This window comes from Bufo bufo, chromosome 9 (assembly GCF_905171765.1).
Source record: "Bufo bufo chromosome 9, aBufBuf1.1, whole genome shotgun sequence".
NCBI lineage: Eukaryota > Metazoa > Chordata > Amphibia > Anura > Bufonidae > Bufo > Bufo bufo.
This window is the reverse complement of record NC_053397.1, coordinates 53,028,401-53,048,907: the sequence shown is the minus strand read 5'-3', so window position 1 is coordinate 53,048,907 and position 20,507 is coordinate 53,028,401. Positions and strand designations below refer to the sequence as shown.

Below are 20,507 nucleotides of genomic sequence, written 5' to 3'. Positions count from 1 at the left end.
ACAACCATAATAGCCCATGGAAATAATTAAGCACAGTCTGAACATGTATTAAGTAATCAGTTGATGATCCACATTTTAATGACATGTTATTTTTTAGTTAGGCTCTGAACAAGAGTGTGCAAATTCGTCCATGCTGACTTATCAGTAAACTTTATCTCCACTTTTTATTTCATATTTTAAAACAGCAGCTTTTATTTAACCACACTATAACAGGAGTGGTTTGTTGGCCGGCGTTCATACAAAAAAAAAAAAAAATTATAATAATATAGTTCATGTTCTATAAAAACGCCTTAAGTTACACCATTAGAAGGAGGCAAATTTCACAGCATTGTAACATCCCGAATGCAGCAAATAAGACATGATCGTATGAATGACGAGTTTTTGCCAACATCTGAGGCAACATAAGTGCATATCACGTGCTACCAGTCCCTTTGGAGCAAGATTCAATGAGTCGATGCTTGATGTCAATGACAAGTTGACCGTAAAATGGAACACCAGTTTGTTGGAAAATTGACACATGAATGGCTTAATGAAGAAATACTATTTTTTTGTATTGTCACCAGATTTAAAGAGGTGAAGATATTAGAAGAAGAAGAAAAAAGAAAAAGAAAAATGTTACATAAAGGTAACTTAACTTTAAAACACCCCCCACAGTTTCGGTTGTATGGGAGTGGAAACTCGAATGGAAACATTTCCCAGACATTATGAATCATTAGTATGTGAGATCTTTTTCCATAAAAGAGCTTTTAAGTTGTTTAAAATTAATGAATGTTGCATCTCCATGTTCTTGGTAGCAGCTTTCAGGGCAATACAGGAGTAGATTTGTTTCTCTAGTTCTTCTCGTATTTCAGAAGGGCTCCCTCGAAATAGGTAGTCCTTCACTAACAGACAAATTTTTGCTAGATTTGGTTGGCTTACATCTGCGGTACATTTCCTTTTGCTTTGGTCACACACAGTGCTACAGTCAGTACCATAAACACAGTCGGAGTCCACTTCACATGGCCGGTCTTTGATCGTGTCCTTCAAGTGCATATCTGGAACAACGTTCCTCATGTCCACCACTTTCAAGTCATACTTGTCGTTATAACCAAAGTTTTTGGCACTTGTGTCACACATAAGAAAATTTCCGTAAGGTCCGTGAAAAATGTCTTCTACAAATTCGAGAAGACCTATCACTATCTTAGCCTTCCTAGGCCAGGACGGGGTGAACCACTGGTCCATCCGTTTTCGCAGTCCTTGAGGGACAAATATTTCAAAAATCCACGGTAGACTTATTCCATACAGTGAGGTGTACGGTACACGCTCTGTTATGTATAGATCCCCACAGAATCCCAGTAATTTTGGGGTGTGCTCCTTGTCTTGAAGGATCACCATCAGCAAAAACTCATTGAGTTGTAGAAGTGCCCATGCGGATTTGGCCTCAGGAAGAGACACGTGGCCGTCTTTATTACCATCTGCCGCTGCTAAGATGAGGTTTACTAGATCACGGAGATTACCTTGGTCGCCTAATTTGGTCTAAAATAGATGAAAAAAGAAAAAAAAAATACTTTAAATGATGGAAAACATACATTAAAATTGAAAATACCAATAAGTGTACTCATGGGCACCTGCATGCACCACCAGCGCCTGATATCTTTCTTTATATAGTAAGAACTGGTAATACTTAAAAGATAAATGAATGCAAGAAATGTATTCTTTGCAGAGTTGGATAACTGCAGTTCTGATCAAGTCCTTGAGCGCACAGGGGAAATTACCATGTTTTCAGATGCGGTACGTTTTTAAACCCCAGAGCGCTCTTATCAGTAGTTTAATAGGAAGCAGAAAAAGCCCAAGCTCTCAGAATTTGCTTTATTCAATGTAAACATGAGCTTGTCACCATGTTCACGTGAGAGCACTTTTCAGCTTTATCTGAATTTTCTACCAGCAGGTTAATAAAATAAATTCAAATAGAACCATTTTAACATTTTGAAAGTGAAATGTCAACCATTAAAAAGTCACCGTAACCTGCATATGACTAATCTGCATCCAAAATATGGAATTGTAAATCAGAACTTACCTTAGTAGCACTTTTATATATTTTTTTTAATCCGGTGATCGAAAAATCTTGGACTTTTTTTTGTTTAGGATATGATCTTGCTTACAATCTGTCCACAAGTTTCTACTGATATACCGTACCTAATGTTCCATCTGCCTCCTAGAGTAACCTTACTTTCCGTAGCCATCCATAATGGTCTCTGGGAAACCTAAATTTTTGGACATTCAACAAGAAAAGAATATTGTCCAGTGTTATCCGATAATAAAACTATGTAGTTAAATTACTGATCCTCTGTGCCGTGGAAGCTTGACATTGTAATTTTTGGAGTTTAGTCAATAGGTTGTATTTTTCTACTACAATATATTTAAATTTTTATACAAAATTATCTAGAATTTTAAACGGTTTTCATTTTAATTATTTATTTATTTTTGTTTCAGGGTTTTATGAAGGGACTGTATAGTTTACGGTTGTTAGGGTGAGATTAGAAGCTGCTAAGTGGGTCAGTAGTGGCTTTTAGCCTTGTAATCAGCAGCCTGTTTTGGGCCTTAGTGACCAATCTATTTATTTTTTTATCGTCGCATTTCCAAGAGCTATAATGTTTTTATTTTTCCCGTCTATATAGTTGCAGTGAACACACTCATCTGAACCTGGCATCTGGTGGCAATGAAAGAAGTGGTCAATCAGCTGGCGCTATGGGAGATCGCAGTACTCAGGCAACAATGCTCGATTGCTGTCTACTAGATCTAGACTAGAGTGTCCTAAGTCTGATGTACACAGACGAGTACAATCTGGAGATGAAGAGCAAGTTATTTACAGTGTGGGTACAGGGGTGATGTTTATTTCTTTGTTATACTATATGTTGCTCCTAATGTAAAATTTCTTACATGAACAATGGCAGAGACACTCCGAGCAGCAGGGGCGGTATGAGGAAAATGGCAAGAAGAGTACATCGGAAACTACATTATTTTACTTTTGAGTCTGGAAAGAAAATCCTCCAGGAAAACAAATTTTACTCTAACATTTCCAAGCATGTGTTTACAGAAAAAGGGAGGTTTGGAGTCCTGCTGAGCAGTCAGTACAGAGGAGGTCTGAGAACAGGAAGACGTCTCACCATGTGTGGCCTGCCTCTCCAGGTACTGTAGCTCATAATTATTAACAGGACCATTTGAAATGGAAGGAAAGTATCTTATAACCAGTGGTGCAGTCCGGGCAGGTATTACTGCGCTAGTATGCGGATTCATATCGTCTTATCTTATCGGAACAAGAGGCCATTTATTAAAAATATGAATAATAAATGAAGAGACGCTTCATAAAATAATTGTCAGATGTAAAGTAGATCTTGGCTATCGTAGAAGGACAGCTAGTCTTAAAGGTGTTATTCAGCCTGTTTTTTAAAGGCAAAGGGCCAAATTTATCATTAGCTCAAGTCAGAATAATGGAGTGAAAAAGTTGCAAATTTTTGTGCAATTGCTAAAACTGCGCACACATTTGCGACTTTTTTCTGCTCTGCACTATGCTCGCCAGTTTTCTGAAAGTGGGCGTATTTTCTTATGTAAATGAATCTCTAGACAGATTTACTATTGCGACTATTTAAAAAGTCGCAAATAAATGCGCAATTTCACTCCAGTGAGGACCATGCTTATCTTATGAGACTTTTTAATAGAACATGTGACTTTTTCATAAAGACGTGCGACTTTTGTAAAGCCGCTTACTGACGGAAAAACTGCTACTGTCAAACCACATTTATTACAGCCGATCATAAATCTGACTTGGCTAAAACGGACTTTAGCCATATGTGAAAGTGGAGTGAGCTGTCAGAGTAATGATAAATCTGGCCCAAAGGCTATTTTCACACCTGCTGTGTGAATTCGGGCAGGCTGTTCTGGAAGACAATGCCGGGAATCATCCGGACACAAACCGCGGCATGCAGCATTTTCTGACTGAAGGTGTACGGATCTCCACCGGACCCCATTATACTTAATGGGGGAAGACGGGCATTCTGTTTGTATCTGGCAGCGCCGGAACTGGAGAATTACGAGGCTGTTCTCTGCCGGAACACCTAGCCGGAATTCACTCCGTAGATGTGAATCTAGCCTAAGGCCTCATTCACATCTCTGTTCAGGAGATCCGGCTGCCTGATCCAGTGCAAATGCCGGCTGTCATCCAGACAAAACCCAGCATTTATGCCAGAAAGCGGCCGGACCTGCAGTCAATGGAGATTCAGTGGTGAAGTAGAGAATCCGGCAACACTGGTTCCTGTGAGATCCGGGAGGCTGCTCTGTGCCGGAACAGCCTGCCAGATCTCCTAACGGAGATGTGAATGAGGACTTACAACGAAACAACCATTCAATGCAGTTTCTGCTTTCGGTTTCCTCTTGATATATTCAGGAAGTGACCACTCAGCTAATCCCTGCCTGAGGCAGTTCACCACTGCAGCTAGACATTTCCTATGCAAGAAGCATTATATTATGCCCACATGGAAATCTGCATCGAAATGCACCAAATGCTGCATTTTTGTTTGCAGAAATGCTGCCCATTTGACACAGATTTCACTCTTTGCTTTGCAAAAAGTTTGAAATTTACAATGAAATCCTGCACTGCAAATCAATTTTCAATGTGAACTATTTCTGCAGAATGGGGATGAGAATTAATTAAAATGTATTCCCTTTGCTGATACTGTACAACACTGCGGATTTACATATGTGATGGTAAATCTGCAGCATTCAGTTACATATGGATGTACCCAAGCACTGGGGCATCAGTAAGGGGAGAATGACTTGATTTTACTGCAGCTCAGCTCCCATTGAATCTCTGACTGCTGCTTTACTGATCTGTGGAGATACCAGGTGTTGGACCCTCACTGATCTCATCAATATGTTGGTCCCATAAAACCACTTTAAAAGGAGTTTTTTGATCATGCTAAACTGCTCGTGGCACTAGGTGGGCCCAGGAATGCAGTACAAACATATGCCTTTTGTGTAGCCTATATTATGAGGAGTAATGTGAATATGAACTTTTATTCTGCCAGCTACCCAGGGGGCGGAGCTTTACTGTCAAGTGCCTTTTGCATTGAGCTGCTTCACAGCCACTCCTACTACAGTGTACAGTGTACTACAGTGAACCTCTGCCTCCAGTGAACTTGAGGAGCAAAAACTGGCAGAATAAGGCTTCATATTCACACTAATCCTCATTACAAAAGTGCAAAAAGTATGTTTGTCCTGCTCTCCTCTCCCCAACACCTATGTAGTGCATTTTTAGCATGGGCAAAACAGCTGACAGACTCTGTTGTGTGCATGAGGCCTAAGGCTATGTTCCAGATTCCACCTGGTAGTATTTCTACTTTATTGCTAGTAGACATGTCCATAAGATTGATTCCAGAAGACTCCATTAAATCTTTGACTCTCTTCAACTTGCCCCCATCGGCCTGTATATCTGTGTACACGATTTAGGACATGAGAGAATAGCTGCAAATATCAATATAATGCTAAAAGCACGACCTTGCTGAAAATCAGATTACAGATATCGATTTGTGTCAGCCTGATTACTAAACAGTTCTAAAGACAGGACCCATCAATAATGTGGGCTGCTTAAGTTTCAAAGGAAAATAGCTTTGTTAATAGGACAGACACACTACAGATAGACACTATTTTGCCCAAACCATCGCTAAATATACACACTTGTACTTGGAAATCTGATTTCTGACTAAATAATTGGTCATGACATGCTACAGTTCATCTGTCATGAGACAATGCATTGTAAGATATCTAATAGGTTAAAGCGTAAGTGTCGTTACATTTTTTAATGTGTAGCTGCAGCCCCCTCCTCTCTATCTTCCAAGTGTGTCTCTGGTTAGCTATAGAAAGAGGAGTAGGTCTGCAGCGTTCAGCACTGGCAGTAAGTGTACTGCAGTCCTGCTCCTCTCCCAGCACTAACCAGAGGCACCCTGGGAAGATGGAGAGGAGTGCTGGCAGCAGATAAACTGGTCTGCAGTAAGCATGCCACATCATTTCAAATAATATGTGTTAAATACACATATGTGGACCTAGGTCTGAGAGATCAGAGGTAGGCTGAGAAGTCTGCCTCTAGATCATACAGTAATCCAGTGTCTTTAGTGTTTAGTAAAATGCTGAAAACTGATTCTCCTTGGCAATTCTAATAATATGTGTTACATACACATACAGTACAGACCAAAAGTTTGGACACACCTTCTCATTCAAAGAGTTTTCTTTATTTTCATGACTATGAAGGCATCAAAACTATAAATTAACACATGTGGAATTATATACATAACAAACAAGTGTGAAACAACTGAAAATATGTCATATTCTAGGTTCTTCAAAGTAGCAACCTTTTGCTTTGATTACTGCTTTGCACACTCTTGGCATTCTCTTGATGAGCTTCAAGAGGTAGTCACCTGAAATGGTCTTCCAACAGTCTTGAAGGAGTTCCCAGAGATGCTTAGCACTTGTTGGCCCTTTTGCCTTCACTCTGCGGTCCAGCTCACCCCAAACCATCTCGATTGGGTTTGGGTCCGGTGACTGTAGAGGCCAGGTCATCTGGCGCAGCACCCTATCACTCTTCTTCATGGTCAAATAGCCCTTACTTTCAAAGTTTTCCCAATTTTTCGGCTGACTGACTGACCTTCATTTCTTAAAGTAATGATGTCTACTCGTTTTTCTTTACTTGGCTGCTTTTTTCTTGGCATAATACAAATTCTAACAGTCTATTCAGTAGGACTTTCAGCTGTGTATCCACCTGACTTCTCCTCAACGCAACTGATGGTCCCAACCCCATTTATAAGGCAAGAAATCCCACTTATTAAACCTGACAGGGCACACCTGTGAAGTGAAAACCATTTCAGGGGACTACCTCTTGAAGCTCATCAAGAGAATGCCAAGAATGTGCAAAGCAGTAATCAAAGCAAAAGGTGGCTACTTTGAAGAACCTAGAATATGACATATTTTCAGTTGTTTCACACTTGTTTGTTATGTATATAATTCCACATGTGTTAATTCATAGTTTTGATGCCTTCAGTGTGAATCTACAATTTTCATAGTCATGAAAATAAAGAAAACTCTTTGAATGAGAAGGTGTGTCCAAACTTTTGGTCTGTACTGTATATGGAGGCAGGGCTGGGAGATCAGAGGTAGGCTGAGAAGCCTGCCGCTAGATCATACAGTAATCCAGTGTCTTTAGTGTTTAGTAAAATGCTGAAAACTAATTCTCCTTGGCAATTCTAATAATATGTGTTACATACACATATATGGAGGCAGGGCTGGGAGATCAAAGGTAGGCTGAGAAGCCTGCCTCTAGATCATACAGTAATCCAGTGTCTTTAGTGTTTAGTAAAATGCTGAAAACTGATTCTCCTTGGCAATTCTAATAATATGTGTTACATACACATACGGTATATGGAGCTAGGGCTGAGAGATCAGAGGTAGGCTGAGAAGTCTGCCTCTAGATCATACAGTAATCCAGTGTCTTTAGTGTTCAGTAAAATGCTGAAAACGGATTCACCTTGGCAATTCTTATGTAGGGGGTTGCTAAGGGGAGACTTTACATCCAGTTTCCTAATAGAAAAAAATTTAACAAACTTCCCTAATAAAGTATATTACAATAACATACTTGTTATCCCAACACATTAAAAACTGAAGTGACAAATTACAGTTTAAAGTAGTGGATGTTACTAGTGATCACTGCAGAGCCAAAAACCGCAGTTAATGTGTAGGTTGGTCAGCTGAGCACTGCAGTGTAAGGGATTCTTTGCCAATGCCTTTTCTGCTGGTAAATTAGCATCCTAAAGATCCCGCTCTGTGTTGCTGGCAGGGGAATGTGATAAGCAGGTATAATATTCTGCTGTACGAAGCATCTATGCAGCGGCAGGGGGTGAGGAGGAAGCAGAGAGAAGCTCGGTGTCACAGCAGCAGACATCCGTGCTTGTGGATTTTAGGATGACAATGCTTAAAGCAAACCTATCACACTGAAAATGCAGTCCAATCTGCAGGCAGGAGGAGAAGAGAAGATTGATATATGGTTTTGTGGGGAAAGACACAGTAGGACTTTATTTAAATCTTTGCTCATTCTGACCTTAAAGAACAGCTACACTTTTTTGATATGTCATAGGGACATATTATAAGTTTTGATAGACTGAGGTCCCAGCACCAAGACCCCCACCGATCGCTCAAATGAGGAGTTATAAGTGCTCAACCGAGCAGTGTTTCTCCTCGCTGCTTAGCGCGATGTGAAGACAGCCTCATAGGTTTTCTGTTGAGACCGTCTTCCCTATTGCTGTACTCTTTAAAGTGCTTCTATCAGCAGTTTGGACAGCACTAGATAGGGGCTGGGGAGAGCAGGATAAACATGGCTTTTGCAGAGAATTTCTCATCAGAAGTAGTGTGAATATGAAGTTTTATCCTGCCAAACTCTGCTCCTCAAGTGCCCAAGGGGCTTAGCTTCACTAGACAGCACTCTCTACATTGTGTTGCTTCATAGTTTCTCCCCTCTGCTCTGAGTGACAGCTGTAGCATCCAACCAGGCGATCACTATAGTTGTCACTCGGAGCAAAGGGGCTGTAATAGAAGCTCAATGCTTTTTAAACTAATTCTGGTCTTTTTTAAATCTCCGAGAACACTCCTTTAAAGGGCATCTGTCAGCAGATTTGTCCCTAGGACACTGGCTGACCTGTTACATGTGCGCTTGTCAGCTGAAGGCATCTGTGTTGGTCCCATGTGTCCGCATTGCTGAGAAAAATTATGCTTTAATATATGCAAAATAGGCTCTAGGAGCAACAAGGGCATCACCATTACACCTAGAGGCTCTGCTCTCTCTGAAACCGCCGCACCTCTGCACTTTGACAGGGCCAGGCATTGAAAAACATAACACCTGGCCCTGTCAATCAAAACGCAGAGGGCGCAGCAGCTGCAGAGAGACCTGAACCTTTAGGAGTAACAGCAACACCCCCGTTGCAAATATTAGCAATTCTCAGCAATGCGGGCACATACAGATGCAGCTGAGCTAAACGGTGGTTAATGAGTTAAGTAAAAAATGGCAAGAAAAAAACAATGGATTTCAATGGTTTTTGTCATGAGATAACCAAGATAACACTGTGACTACATCATTGGCTACATCTGTATGAACATGGGACCAACACAGATGTCTTCAGCTGCCAAGCGCACATGTAACAGGTCAGCCAGTGTCATAGGGAAAAATCTGCGGACAGATGCCGTTTAATGGCCAGGGGTGGCATTTTCTCCAATTCTGGCTGTATTTCTGTTGCTGACAGTATGCACACCGTGACGCTTGCAGCACAATTACCTTCACATAATAGTAAATAGCACTTATACAACTACTAAGTAAAGGTGTGGTAAGGGGTTTTATGTCTATTGCACTATTAAATATCCCCGTTGTGGCTAACAAGACTGAAATTTACTGCAATGCTGCTTCTGTCTCAATAAAGCTGAGTGCCCCGAAGCCTCTAAAAATAAATCTTGGCAAAGTGGTTGGATCAGGCTTCAAGCAGCATACTTGTACTTCTACAATATCTTCTATCTATGACATTAAAAAAGGGGTTAAGTAATCAAATTAACCATAATCAGAGTTAGGAAATGGCTACAGTGCAATTACAACGTACACAGTGCAACTGTGCTCTGGTAAAACACAAGCACACGATCAAGGAACTTACTTTAAAAAGATTGTGTACCATCTCTTTGAACTTCTGGACGGTGGTACCTCTCGTTGGTTTGTCAAATAGTACAATTTCCTTCCTTGGCTCTAATTCAGCTCCAAAATCAAGATGTAATGTATCTTCCATTTGACACTTTATCACCCCTTCCAGGTTCCCCCAGATTCCCAGGTACATCTGAAAAGCAGACAAAGTTTAGACTCCATCTCTGTGTTGGCCATTAGTTGCATCTCTACATCATGAAGGGTAAGAATAGAAATAAGAAAAGTGGACAGACAATCCTGCGACCACCCATTTCCTTAGCCTCATAGTTCTAACTCCGCTTCACATATCAAAATCAATGACAATATCTTGAAACTAGTTTCCCACAATGGTTGTGTATGTCTTATCTACCCACAGAAAAGGCTTTGTGCTACCTGTAGTCACTGTAAGGCCTCATGCACATGATCGGATCCATTTTGCAGTGCGCAAATCACAAATCCACAAAATACTGTTACCTTCTGTATGCAATCTGTATTTTTCTCACGCCCATTAATAAGAATGGCTATTGGTGTCTGCAAAATGGAAGAATAGAACAAGTTCTATAATTTGTGAGACGGACATCCGCGTGCTGTCCATTTCTATTTTAGGCTATTTTCACACTTGCGGCAGTGTGATCCGGCGGGCAGTTCCGCCGGATCCGCCGATCTGGCTGTGACTGAAAGCATTTGTGAGACGGACCCAGATGCGGATCCATCTCACAAATGCATTGCAAGAACGGATCCGTCTCTCCGCTTGTCATGCGGACAGACGGATCCGTCTTGTATCTTTTTTCACATTTTTACCTGTCTGCGCATGCGCAGGCCGGAAGGACGGATCCGGCATTTTGAATGCCGGATCATACATTCCTATGGGGAAAAATGCTGGATCCGGCATTCAGGCAAGTCTTCAGTTTTTTTTCACTGGAGATAAAACCATAGCATGCTGCGGTTTTATCTTTTGCCTGATCAGTCAAAACGACTGAACTGAAGACATCCTGAACGGATTACTGTTTATTCAGAATGCATGGGGATATGCCTGATCAGTTATTTTTCGATATAGAGCCCCTGTGACGGAACTCTATGCCGGAAAAGAAAAACGCTAGTGTGAAAGTACCCTTAGGCCTCTTTCACACTTGCGTTGTTGGGATCCGGCATGCACTTCCGTTGCCGGAGGTGCCCGCCGGATCCGGAAAAACGCAAGTGTACTGAAAGCATTTGAAGACGGAACCGTCTTCCAAATGCTTTCAGTGTTACTATGGCACCCAGGACGCTATTAAAGTCCTGGTTGCCATAGTAGGAGCGGGGAGCGGGGGAGCGGTATACTTACAGTCCGTGCGGCTCCCGGGGCGCTCCAGAATGACGTCAGAGCGCCCCATGCGCATGGATGACGTGATCCATGCGATCACATGATCCATGCGCTTGGGGCGCCCTGACGTCACTCCGGAGCGCCCGGGGAGCCGCACGGACGGTAAGTACACTGCTCCCCCGCTCCCCGCTACACTTACCATGGCTGCCAGGACTTTAGCGTCCCGGCAGCCATGGTAACCATTCAGAAAAAGCTAAATGTCGGGTCCGGCAATGCGCCGAAACGACGTTTAGCTTAAGGCCGGATCCGGATCAATGCCTTCCAATGGGCATTAATTCCGGATCGGGCCTTGCAGCAAGTGTTCCGGATTTTTGGCCGGAGCAAAAAGCGCAGCATGCTGCAGTATTTTCTCTGGCCAAAAAACGTTCCGTTCCGGAACTGAAGACATCCTGATGCATCCTGAACGGATTTCTCTCCATTCAGAATGCATTAGGATAATCCTGATCAGGATTCTTCCGGCATAGAGCCCCGACAACGGAACTCTATGCCGGAAGACAATAACGCAGGTGTGACAGAGCCCTTACAGACACAAAAATGAATGGGTCAGTGTGCGATACACAAAAATATAGTCGTGTGCATGAGGCCTTAGATTGTATCCACACCTGAAAAAAATAAACATATTTTTCTGCCAGATGTTATAAAATCCCAATTACATTGTGTAGTTGGTCTTTTGTGACACGCCCCTGACCATGGTTTTCCATATGAACAGCTGCAGTTTGACGCAGTACCAGTGCAGTTCCATTCCCGTACCTGTGATTTAGCCATTGCTATATGGTTTCTACAACGTAGTAGCATTAAAAACAAATTCAAAAAGGAGGGAAGGGGAAGAGTGCTGAAAATCCTAAACAAAAATATAGAATACATCTTGTTCATATAGTCTTGATTATGTCCTAGAGGTCTATAATAGTTAAAGGGGTTGTCCGGGTTCAGAGCTGAACCCGGACATCCCTCCATTTTCACCCCGGCAGCCCCCCTGACAGGAGCATCGGAGCAGTTCATGCTCCGATGCTCTCCTTTGCCCTGCGCTAAATCACGCAGGGCAACAGCATTTTTTTTAGATCCGGTGACGTACCGGGCTCTCCATGGGACTGCCAGAAACCCCGGTGATGTCACCGGCACTGATGGGCGGGATTTAGCGCTGCCCTAGCCAGTAATTGCTAAAGCCCGCCCATCAGAGCCGGTGATGTCACCGAACACACTGCTAGGCGGAAGTTTCCGCCCGGCAGTGTGTTATTGAAAACAAAAGAGCCCGTCCCAGGGCAAGGGAGCACATCGGAGCATGAGATGTCCCGATGCCAACATCAGGAGGGCTGCCTGGGTGAAAATAAGGGTATGTCCGGGTTCAGCTCTGAACCCGGACAACCCCTTTAAGCATACAGTCGCTAATTAACTTTCAGCTATAAATAAATTTAAAAAAAAAACATACGTGGAACCAAGAGACTCGCAAGCTTATATTTTACACTTTAATGTCATGACATATGTTGAGCGCACTTTACTTAGACTTCGGTGATCTAAATATACACAGGATGAGCCATACTCTCCAGAGATCATTTTTGTAATGAGCAAAATGTCAGGAGGAACATACTCACGAGCCTAGTTCATGACTAAACCTAAGGGATGGCTAGTCCAGATGTTGCCGATTCTGAGCATCTCGGAAGACTGTTCCACAACAGATGGATTTCTGACAATTGTTCCTTCTGGTAATACAGAAACTACTTATGTTTCCCTATTAACTCAAAGCAAAGTATTACCTGGTTGTTTGGCTTGGTCGACAAACATTTCCCAAAATAAATTGTTTCCTTGGAGCAGAGACCTTCACAGGCTGATCCGTCAATGATCCCTTTTCGGTATTTGTCACACTGCAAGGAAAAGTCAGGAGAAGAGAGGTTAGCTGATGAACAGTATCATATCTAACTCATCATTTTATTCACTGTGATCCCAATTGAGCTACCGTACATGATGTGACCCAGGCATGCGTCTCACCGCTAATTGCAGGGCAACACCTATACATGCTAGTTGTTTCAGACAGCACGTACAAGTGATATGCACTGGCAGTTAGTGGTGAGCTGCATGTGTATCCCTGCGGGGCTGCATTGTGTATGGCCGGCCTTAGGCTCTCTTAAAATCCTTGATCAGTATACTTGCCACATAGGTGTATTATTATTTTTGAAAACACTGATATAACATAAAGGGCCCATTCCAGGGGCGTTGCTAGGTTAAAACATTCGGGGCCTGGGCCCCTGATGTTTTGTCCCAGGCCCCAAATGTCCTGCCTGCTAGATACAACTGTATTGCCATCCACAGGACGGCAATACAATTGAATCTAATCCGGTGGAAGAGCTGAAGGACCTGTGGTGACATCACAGGTCATGTGACCAGTAAAACAGTCAGTGGTTGAGAAGGACCTGCGATGATGTCACCGTCATGTGACCAGTGCAGGATTGGGCGGCAGTAAAGAGGGGAAGAAGCTGAGGTGATGTCTGCTACATCAGGAGAGGTAAGTGAAGGGAGAGGCAGAGCAATGCTGGGAGTTGTGGTTATTTAACTGTGACTGTATGTTAGGGCTGAAGGGAGGGATGTTATTTACATGGAACTGTGTGTTGGAGGGGGTTATGCTATTTACATGGGACTGTATGTTGATAGTGGCTGTAGGAGGGAGTGATGTTAGTTACATAGGACTGTATGTTGGAGGGGGCTGGGGCAGGGTGATGTTATTTACATGGGACTGTATGTTGAAGGCGGCTGTGGTAGGGGATTATGTTATTTACATGGGAGTGAGTGATGTTATTTACATGGGACTGTATGTCAGAGGGGGCTGGGGGCTGTAGTGATGTTATTTACCTGGGACTGTATGTTGATGGCGGCCATGGTAGGGAGTGATGTTATTTACATGGGACTGAATGTTCAGGGGGCAATGTTATTTATGTGGGACTGTATGTTGAAGGCGGCTAGTGGGGGGAATTATGTTATTTACATGGGACTGAATGTTCAGGGGGTGATGTTTACATGGGAACGCATGTTGGAGGCGTCTGGAGAGGGGGTGATATTATTTACTTGGGACTATGTTAAAGGCGGCTGGGGAGGAGGTGATGATATTTACATGGGACTGTATTTTGGAGGGGGCTGTAGATAGAGAGGGATGTTATTTACATGGGGCAGTATATTGGAGGGGGCTGGAGAGATGGTGTGATGTTATGTACATGGGACTGTATGGTGGAGGGAGGAATATAACAACAGGGGGCACTGCAAATCCAGGGGACATTATAGGCGTTCTTATTACTACTGGGGGCTCTATAGGAGGGACTTATAGATCCGCCTTATTTCTACTAAGAGCACTATGGGGGCCTTATTACTACTGAGGGGTCTGTAGAGAGCTTTATTACCATTGGGGAACAATAGGGGGCTTTATTTGTACTGGGGGCTCTGTGAGGGTATTATTAATACTAGAGCTCTTCTACTAATGGGGGCACTCTTGGGGAGCATTATCACAGTTGGGGGCACAAATTTTTCTTTAGGATAGTATCTGGGGGTATTTAGGATAGTATCTGGGGGTATTGGGGGGCACAGCGAGCAGCAGGATAACACTGTTGGGACTTCAGGTTGGGGGATGATGATAGAAATGTGAGGAAGCTATGATGTCTGTGTGTCACACTCTGCAGAGACTATGCGGCTAGGAAAAGTTGTACAGACTGAATGAAGAAGATGATGACAGAGAAGATCTACATCCGAGGAGAAATCACCTGGGAGGAACTGAATGTGAGAGGTATGTGCTGCTGTATAGCAAAATGCGGTGTGTGTGTGGGGGGGAGGGGGGGGGGGAAGACTTAAGAGAACTGGGCTATATTCATTGGGGCTTGGGCCCTGGATATTTTGAGACCCTAGCAACGCCCCTGGCCTATTCACACAGACTCCACGCCAAAATTCCGACAGAGGAACTGTGGTGTCCGCCTCCCTTTGAAGGCAGTGCTGCAGATCAAAGGGGTTTTCCAAGTGTTTTACCAGAGGATAGGTCATCAGTATCTGATCAGTGGGTGTCTGACACCTAGGACTGCCACTGCTTAGCTGTTTGAGAAGGCACCAGCACTTGCACAGTGGCCTTGCTTAGTAGCCCCATTCACTTCAATGGAGCTGAGCTGCACCCAGGCCATTTGACTGATGAACATGAATACCACAGCACTACGGCAAGCCCCGCTGCCTTCTCAAACAGCTGATCGGCGGGGGACCCCAGTGTCGGACCCCCACAGATTAGATACTGATCCTGAGGATCATCAGTATATAAGTCTTGGAAAAACCCTTTAAAGCTGTGACAGTGCCAGGAAGGGACATGTCCCTTCTTGGCACAGTGTCAGATGGACACCGCTGGAAGACATGGTGGTTGTCCATTTGCAGTTTAGCTCCATTGAGTGGGGCTAAACTGCTTGCAGGTCTGTGGCATCTAAAGTGAGAAATTGCAGTGTTTCTGACGTGGAGTATGCAGCAAATTTTGCAGAGGCAAAAATCCACTGTGTGAACGTAGTCAGAGTCAAGTTCTTTTACATAGAGCAATAATTGCCCGAACGATTGTTTGCCATCTTCAAACAACAAATGCTTTTTTTATTTTATTTTTTTGTGGATTGCATGCACTGCATTTTATACAATCCTAAAAATCATAATTTTTTTAGCCCCATTGCCTGTCACCTGTATTGGAATAGATGCGAGGGGAGAAACAATCAATCACACATACAATCGTATAAAAACTCCTGGTTATTGTATACAGTAAATGCAAGTAATCAAGCGTCCATTGACTTGCTACATCAATTGTCACTCATTATGGGCAATTTCTGCTTTTATTGGTTTATATACAATAGGCTAAAAATCTGATAATCTGGATTACACCAGTCCCATGTATGCCAGATTCAAAGATGTATATAGCAGTCCCTTGAGCTACACATGCCCACAGGAATTCGGGAAGCAGCCACAAACATGTTTTCTTATATAGTAAGTGGCTGTATTGCCTCCCATCACTATGATTCTTCTAAACATGTTCCTAATTATAAGCCTCAAGAATAATTGGGCTAATTAACGGCTGTTAGAAGAGAGCACCAAGCTCATATTAAAGCCTTAGGGACAGAATTAGACAGGAATTTGTCACAGATTACGACATTGTTATTTTAGTCTCCACACTACGCACGGTAAGAAAGAGTTTAAATTGAAAAGAATTAATGGAAGTGTATTATAAAAGAAAATATGTATGTCCGGCTCCAACAACAATACTTCAGGCATAAAAAAAATTGACGTAATGGCTGGGAAATGACAGAGTGTAGCATTGACATGAGGCGATGGATTCAGACTTAATGTTTTGGGCCTGGCAGATCAGGAATGTAATAGTGCCCATCACGTGTTAAAGGTTTTGCGCAATGCTAGTATACTGATGAGCATTAATATTAGACTGGTAGGAGTCCAACTCACAGCACCCCCTGCCGATCAGCTGTTTAAAGAGGCTGCGGCGCTTGTGTAAGTTCTGCATCCTGTTTAACTGCACGCAGTGTAAAGCCTGTACGCTACTGAGCGTTCGTATGAATGCTCGTTAGAGATCATCTTGCAGCGTAATAGCAAGATTAGACACCACGATCTGTTGCCTGCAAACGATAATTTTTTAACGTCAAAAGATTTAGCTTGCCCGATCAGCAAGCGCTTGCTCATTCATGGGGCATGGCCAACTGCCGACATGACTGCTGGTATAGTGATCTGTCTGTAAGCTTACATAATTGAGAGTTATCTGACACTGATCATAGCAATAATTTAATATTATAGTTTCTAAATACTAGCATTAGATCTGGGAGACCCGTCAGACACCTGCAGAGGTATAACACCATGGGTGATTGGGTCTTTTTTGTTTAAGAAATGATAAAAGTATGTATTGCCATTTATTCAAAATTTTGCTTCTGTAACCAAAAGTACTATAATTTTGTATTTTATATATTGGTGATACTAATAAAAATATTTACAAAAAAAAAAAGAATATAAATATTCAAAAATAGGAGATGCCCTCAAAAATTCTGGAAAATATAAGAAAGTTGGTGTTCATCATCATTAACATTGTCCAATACTCATATGTACACAATTGGACCATCTACATAATACAATATACAATACAAGAGAGGAAACTGCTTCAATGTATAAAGATGATAACTTTATTGAATAAAAATTACAGGAAAATATGACAATTATATTTCTGTATAACACTGCATATGTGGAATGTACATGTGACTTTTCTGTATATGATACATTATTCATTATGACAATGATAAGTATGTACCTGTACCATGCCTTACTTGTTATACTTTAATAAAACGAGTTAAAAAAATAAAATAAAATTATTGGTTGCAGGTGGCAGATCGTGGGGTCACCATCTGCCCGCCGGCAAGCCACTATACAGCATGGGGATGAGTGATGGCATGCTGTGGAGGAGATCGCTGCGTGTAATAGCAGCAGTCTCCTCCGCTAGCGAGCAGGCGATTGCTGGGAGGGAACTCGCCCCTCCAGACAATCTTCTGCCACATGGGTCTGTGTAATACAGCCTTAACTTGTACGCCAGTATTATGCCGGTTTTAATTGTGTTAGTGTGTATTTTCTGCAGAGACAAAGTAAGGTTCCATTCAGACGACCGCACTTTGGGTCAGGATCCGTTCTGCAATTATGCGGAACGGGTGTGGACCCATTCATTTTCAATGGGGAACTTCCGTTCTGCGGCTCCGCAAAAAAATAGAACATGTCCTATTCTTATCCGCAGCTGCAGACAAGAATAGGCATTTCTATTGAAGTGCCGGCCCTGTGTTTTGCGGATCCACAAAACACTGCGGACGTGTGAATGGACCCTAAAAGACCAGTTGTTACTGTTACTAAATGGCTAATGTCTGCCTAAGCCTTTAATGGTGTGAAAAATCTATGTAAAGTTATACATCTGCTTTATTATGTATTTTAAGGTTATATATCTGCTTTACCATGTATACAGTAGTATAGCCTGCACTGTGAAATTTCCAAACTGCCTTATGTAGAGTTGTGATTCTACAATTGTAAATAATTATCAGTTGTCCACTTTTCAAAATGGCACTTTGCAGTGTGAGAGTTTAGGGAGGCCGGTCTCTTCCCGTGGGCCGGTGACTAGCTGATGAAAGGGGATGTCCTTCCCTATCCCTGATTTTGGGTGTATATGGTTCTTGTTGGGTGTGTGCCCACGTAAATGCTTCAACCCTATGACGAACCAGGCTTAGTTAAAGGCCACACCCTGGAGAAGATTGTGTCAACAGCTGGTTCTATGGGTGAGTAGTCTGTTTGGCTTTATGCCACAGAAGGGTATGCCCTTTACAGCATATGCCATACATGATTAATAGATGGAGGTCCCACCTATGGCACCATCTGTTGGAAGAACGGGGCCTCACTGGTCCCCAATTTGCTTATGCATCAGCTCGTTTGCGTATGTACAGACGATACATAACATTAATACTGATCTAATAGCAAGTGCTTCCAATATGGATACAGATTGTCTCTCCATTATCCACATCATAGCCTTCCACCCCCCCCCCCCCCCCCCCCCGACTCCAAGACTCTGCACTCCACTGGCAGCCAAGATCCTAATTTTCATGCTGAATCATTCGCTTCCATGTGTGAGCCCTGTGATTTGCGGTTTAATGATCAGGGATTCATTATTTCCATTCCCTCTTACTTTAAGAGCCTGATCGTAATGACCACAGTGTGATCTGCCGTCAAATTGCTGAAGTATGGCGGCAACGAGCAAGCAGCGATCTGTGCTCTGGATTGTGGAGTGTAGTCACAAAGTAGACTTGGCTCTTCTCTCTCATTTTATTATTCACCAGTGAAGTATGACAGATCCTAATTTGTTTAGTATTGTCTTTACCCACATCTGACACGTGCGCATTTACAGACGATGTATTCAATTTGCAAAGCATCCTATTGTGAAATGGAAATGAGATTTTTATTTTTATTTTTTTTTAATTGCAAGAAAAAAAATGGTGCCGTTTCTTTCAAATAATGAGTTCTCAGCTGGAACTGGAGAAAAGCAGTGGTAGGAGGAGAGCGTGCATATATTAAAGTGCATGTATGTAGCTGCTAGACCTGAAAATAAATACACATGCAATATCATTTTTATTAGATTTTGAGCTCTGGTTGCCGAGGGCAAGACTGAAGAACAGTATTAGAAAAAAAAAAGAGAGAAATAAAAAGTTGGTAGCTGCATAGCCAGGGGTGGACTGGGAACTTCGTGGCCCTGAAAAAAAACTAAACTGAAAGTGGCCCCATGTTGTAGAAGAGTTAAAATTGACAGAAGGCAGGGCTATCAATACCATAGTGCAGCACCAAATACACAGCGCAGAACAAAATACTGCCACCCCTGCTGCAGTATTCAACTGTTTCACCGTCCTGAGGATGATAATACAGTTGAATGCAGGAGGGCACCCGCTGCTGCCGCACAGGTGCATGAGTAAATGATACTCCTAGCATCAATACAGTTGAATGCAGGAGGGCACCCGCTGCATGAGTAAATACTCCTAGCATCAATGAATGCTGAGAGCATCAGATCAATATGCACCTGGTCATTGACATGAAGAGGGCTTGGGTGGCCCCCAGGGCATTGGCCCTCCGGTACATTTTCCTGTAGGATCTATGGTCAGTCTGTTTCTGTATATAGCAGTATGGCCTGGACACCTCCCCGTCATCTGTTGGGCTCTGTGCATACCACTGTCAAATGCTCCAAATGTATCCATGTATTGCTTCCTATTGCTAACCATAATTACAGTTGGTAATGACAAAATGATTTTTAAATTAAGACAATTTGCTAAATGGAAGCCATTTCCATTGTGTATGCATAGCGGCAAGTTAAAGGGGGTTTCTGACAGTTTAATATTAATATCCTATGCTCAGGATAGCTCGAAATAGCTGATTGTTGAGGGTCTGATGCCCGACACCCTCGCCAACCAGCTGTTTGAACAGGCCATTGCGCTCCAGGGACCCTTGGCCTATACTGGGGATAGGTCATCAATATTAAACTCACGGGAAACCTCTTTAAAAAAAAATCTATGCTAAATTCCCCTTTAAGTATTTAGGACCCTAAAGAAAATGTGTACATGTAAGGGGTGTCTTCGGCAATCACCACCTCCTGGAAGTCTAGATGGCAAATGCTGGCCTTACACATTAGATCTTTGTTGGCCAACATATCTAATGTGTATGGGGCCACCCAACTGACCAGGTATGGGGTGGGAGATAAGGACTGATCATTTTAGATTTCAAATGCCCTATTCTTTGTTCTCAGGAGATAAACGGATACCAGAAGTGTCTGGCAGTGGCTTTCTCCCCTTTCCTAATTCACCTCATATGCATGCTTGGCCAACAGTAATCTCAGGTGTATGG

The 20,507-nt window shown here is 42.7% G+C and overlaps 1 protein-coding gene across 1 annotated transcript in view; it reads right to left on the bottom strand.

Annotated features, from left to right (window-relative positions):
- Nucleotides 1–240: 240 nt before the first annotated feature.
- Nucleotides 241–20,507, bottom strand: part of DIPK1A (divergent protein kinase domain 1A) — a 146,990-nt gene continuing 126,723 nt past the window's right edge. The window contains exons 4-6 of the mRNA XM_040406689.1: nt 12,854–12,961; nt 9,717–9,893; nt 241–1,515 (exon numbers count right to left, since the gene is read on the bottom strand). Of these exons, the coding sequence (XP_040262623.1) occupies nt 703–1,515; nt 9,717–9,893; nt 12,854–12,961 (1,098 nt within the window). The 3' untranslated portion in view covers nt 241–702. The remainder of the gene's footprint in view (nt 1,516–9,716; nt 9,894–12,853; nt 12,962–20,507) is intronic.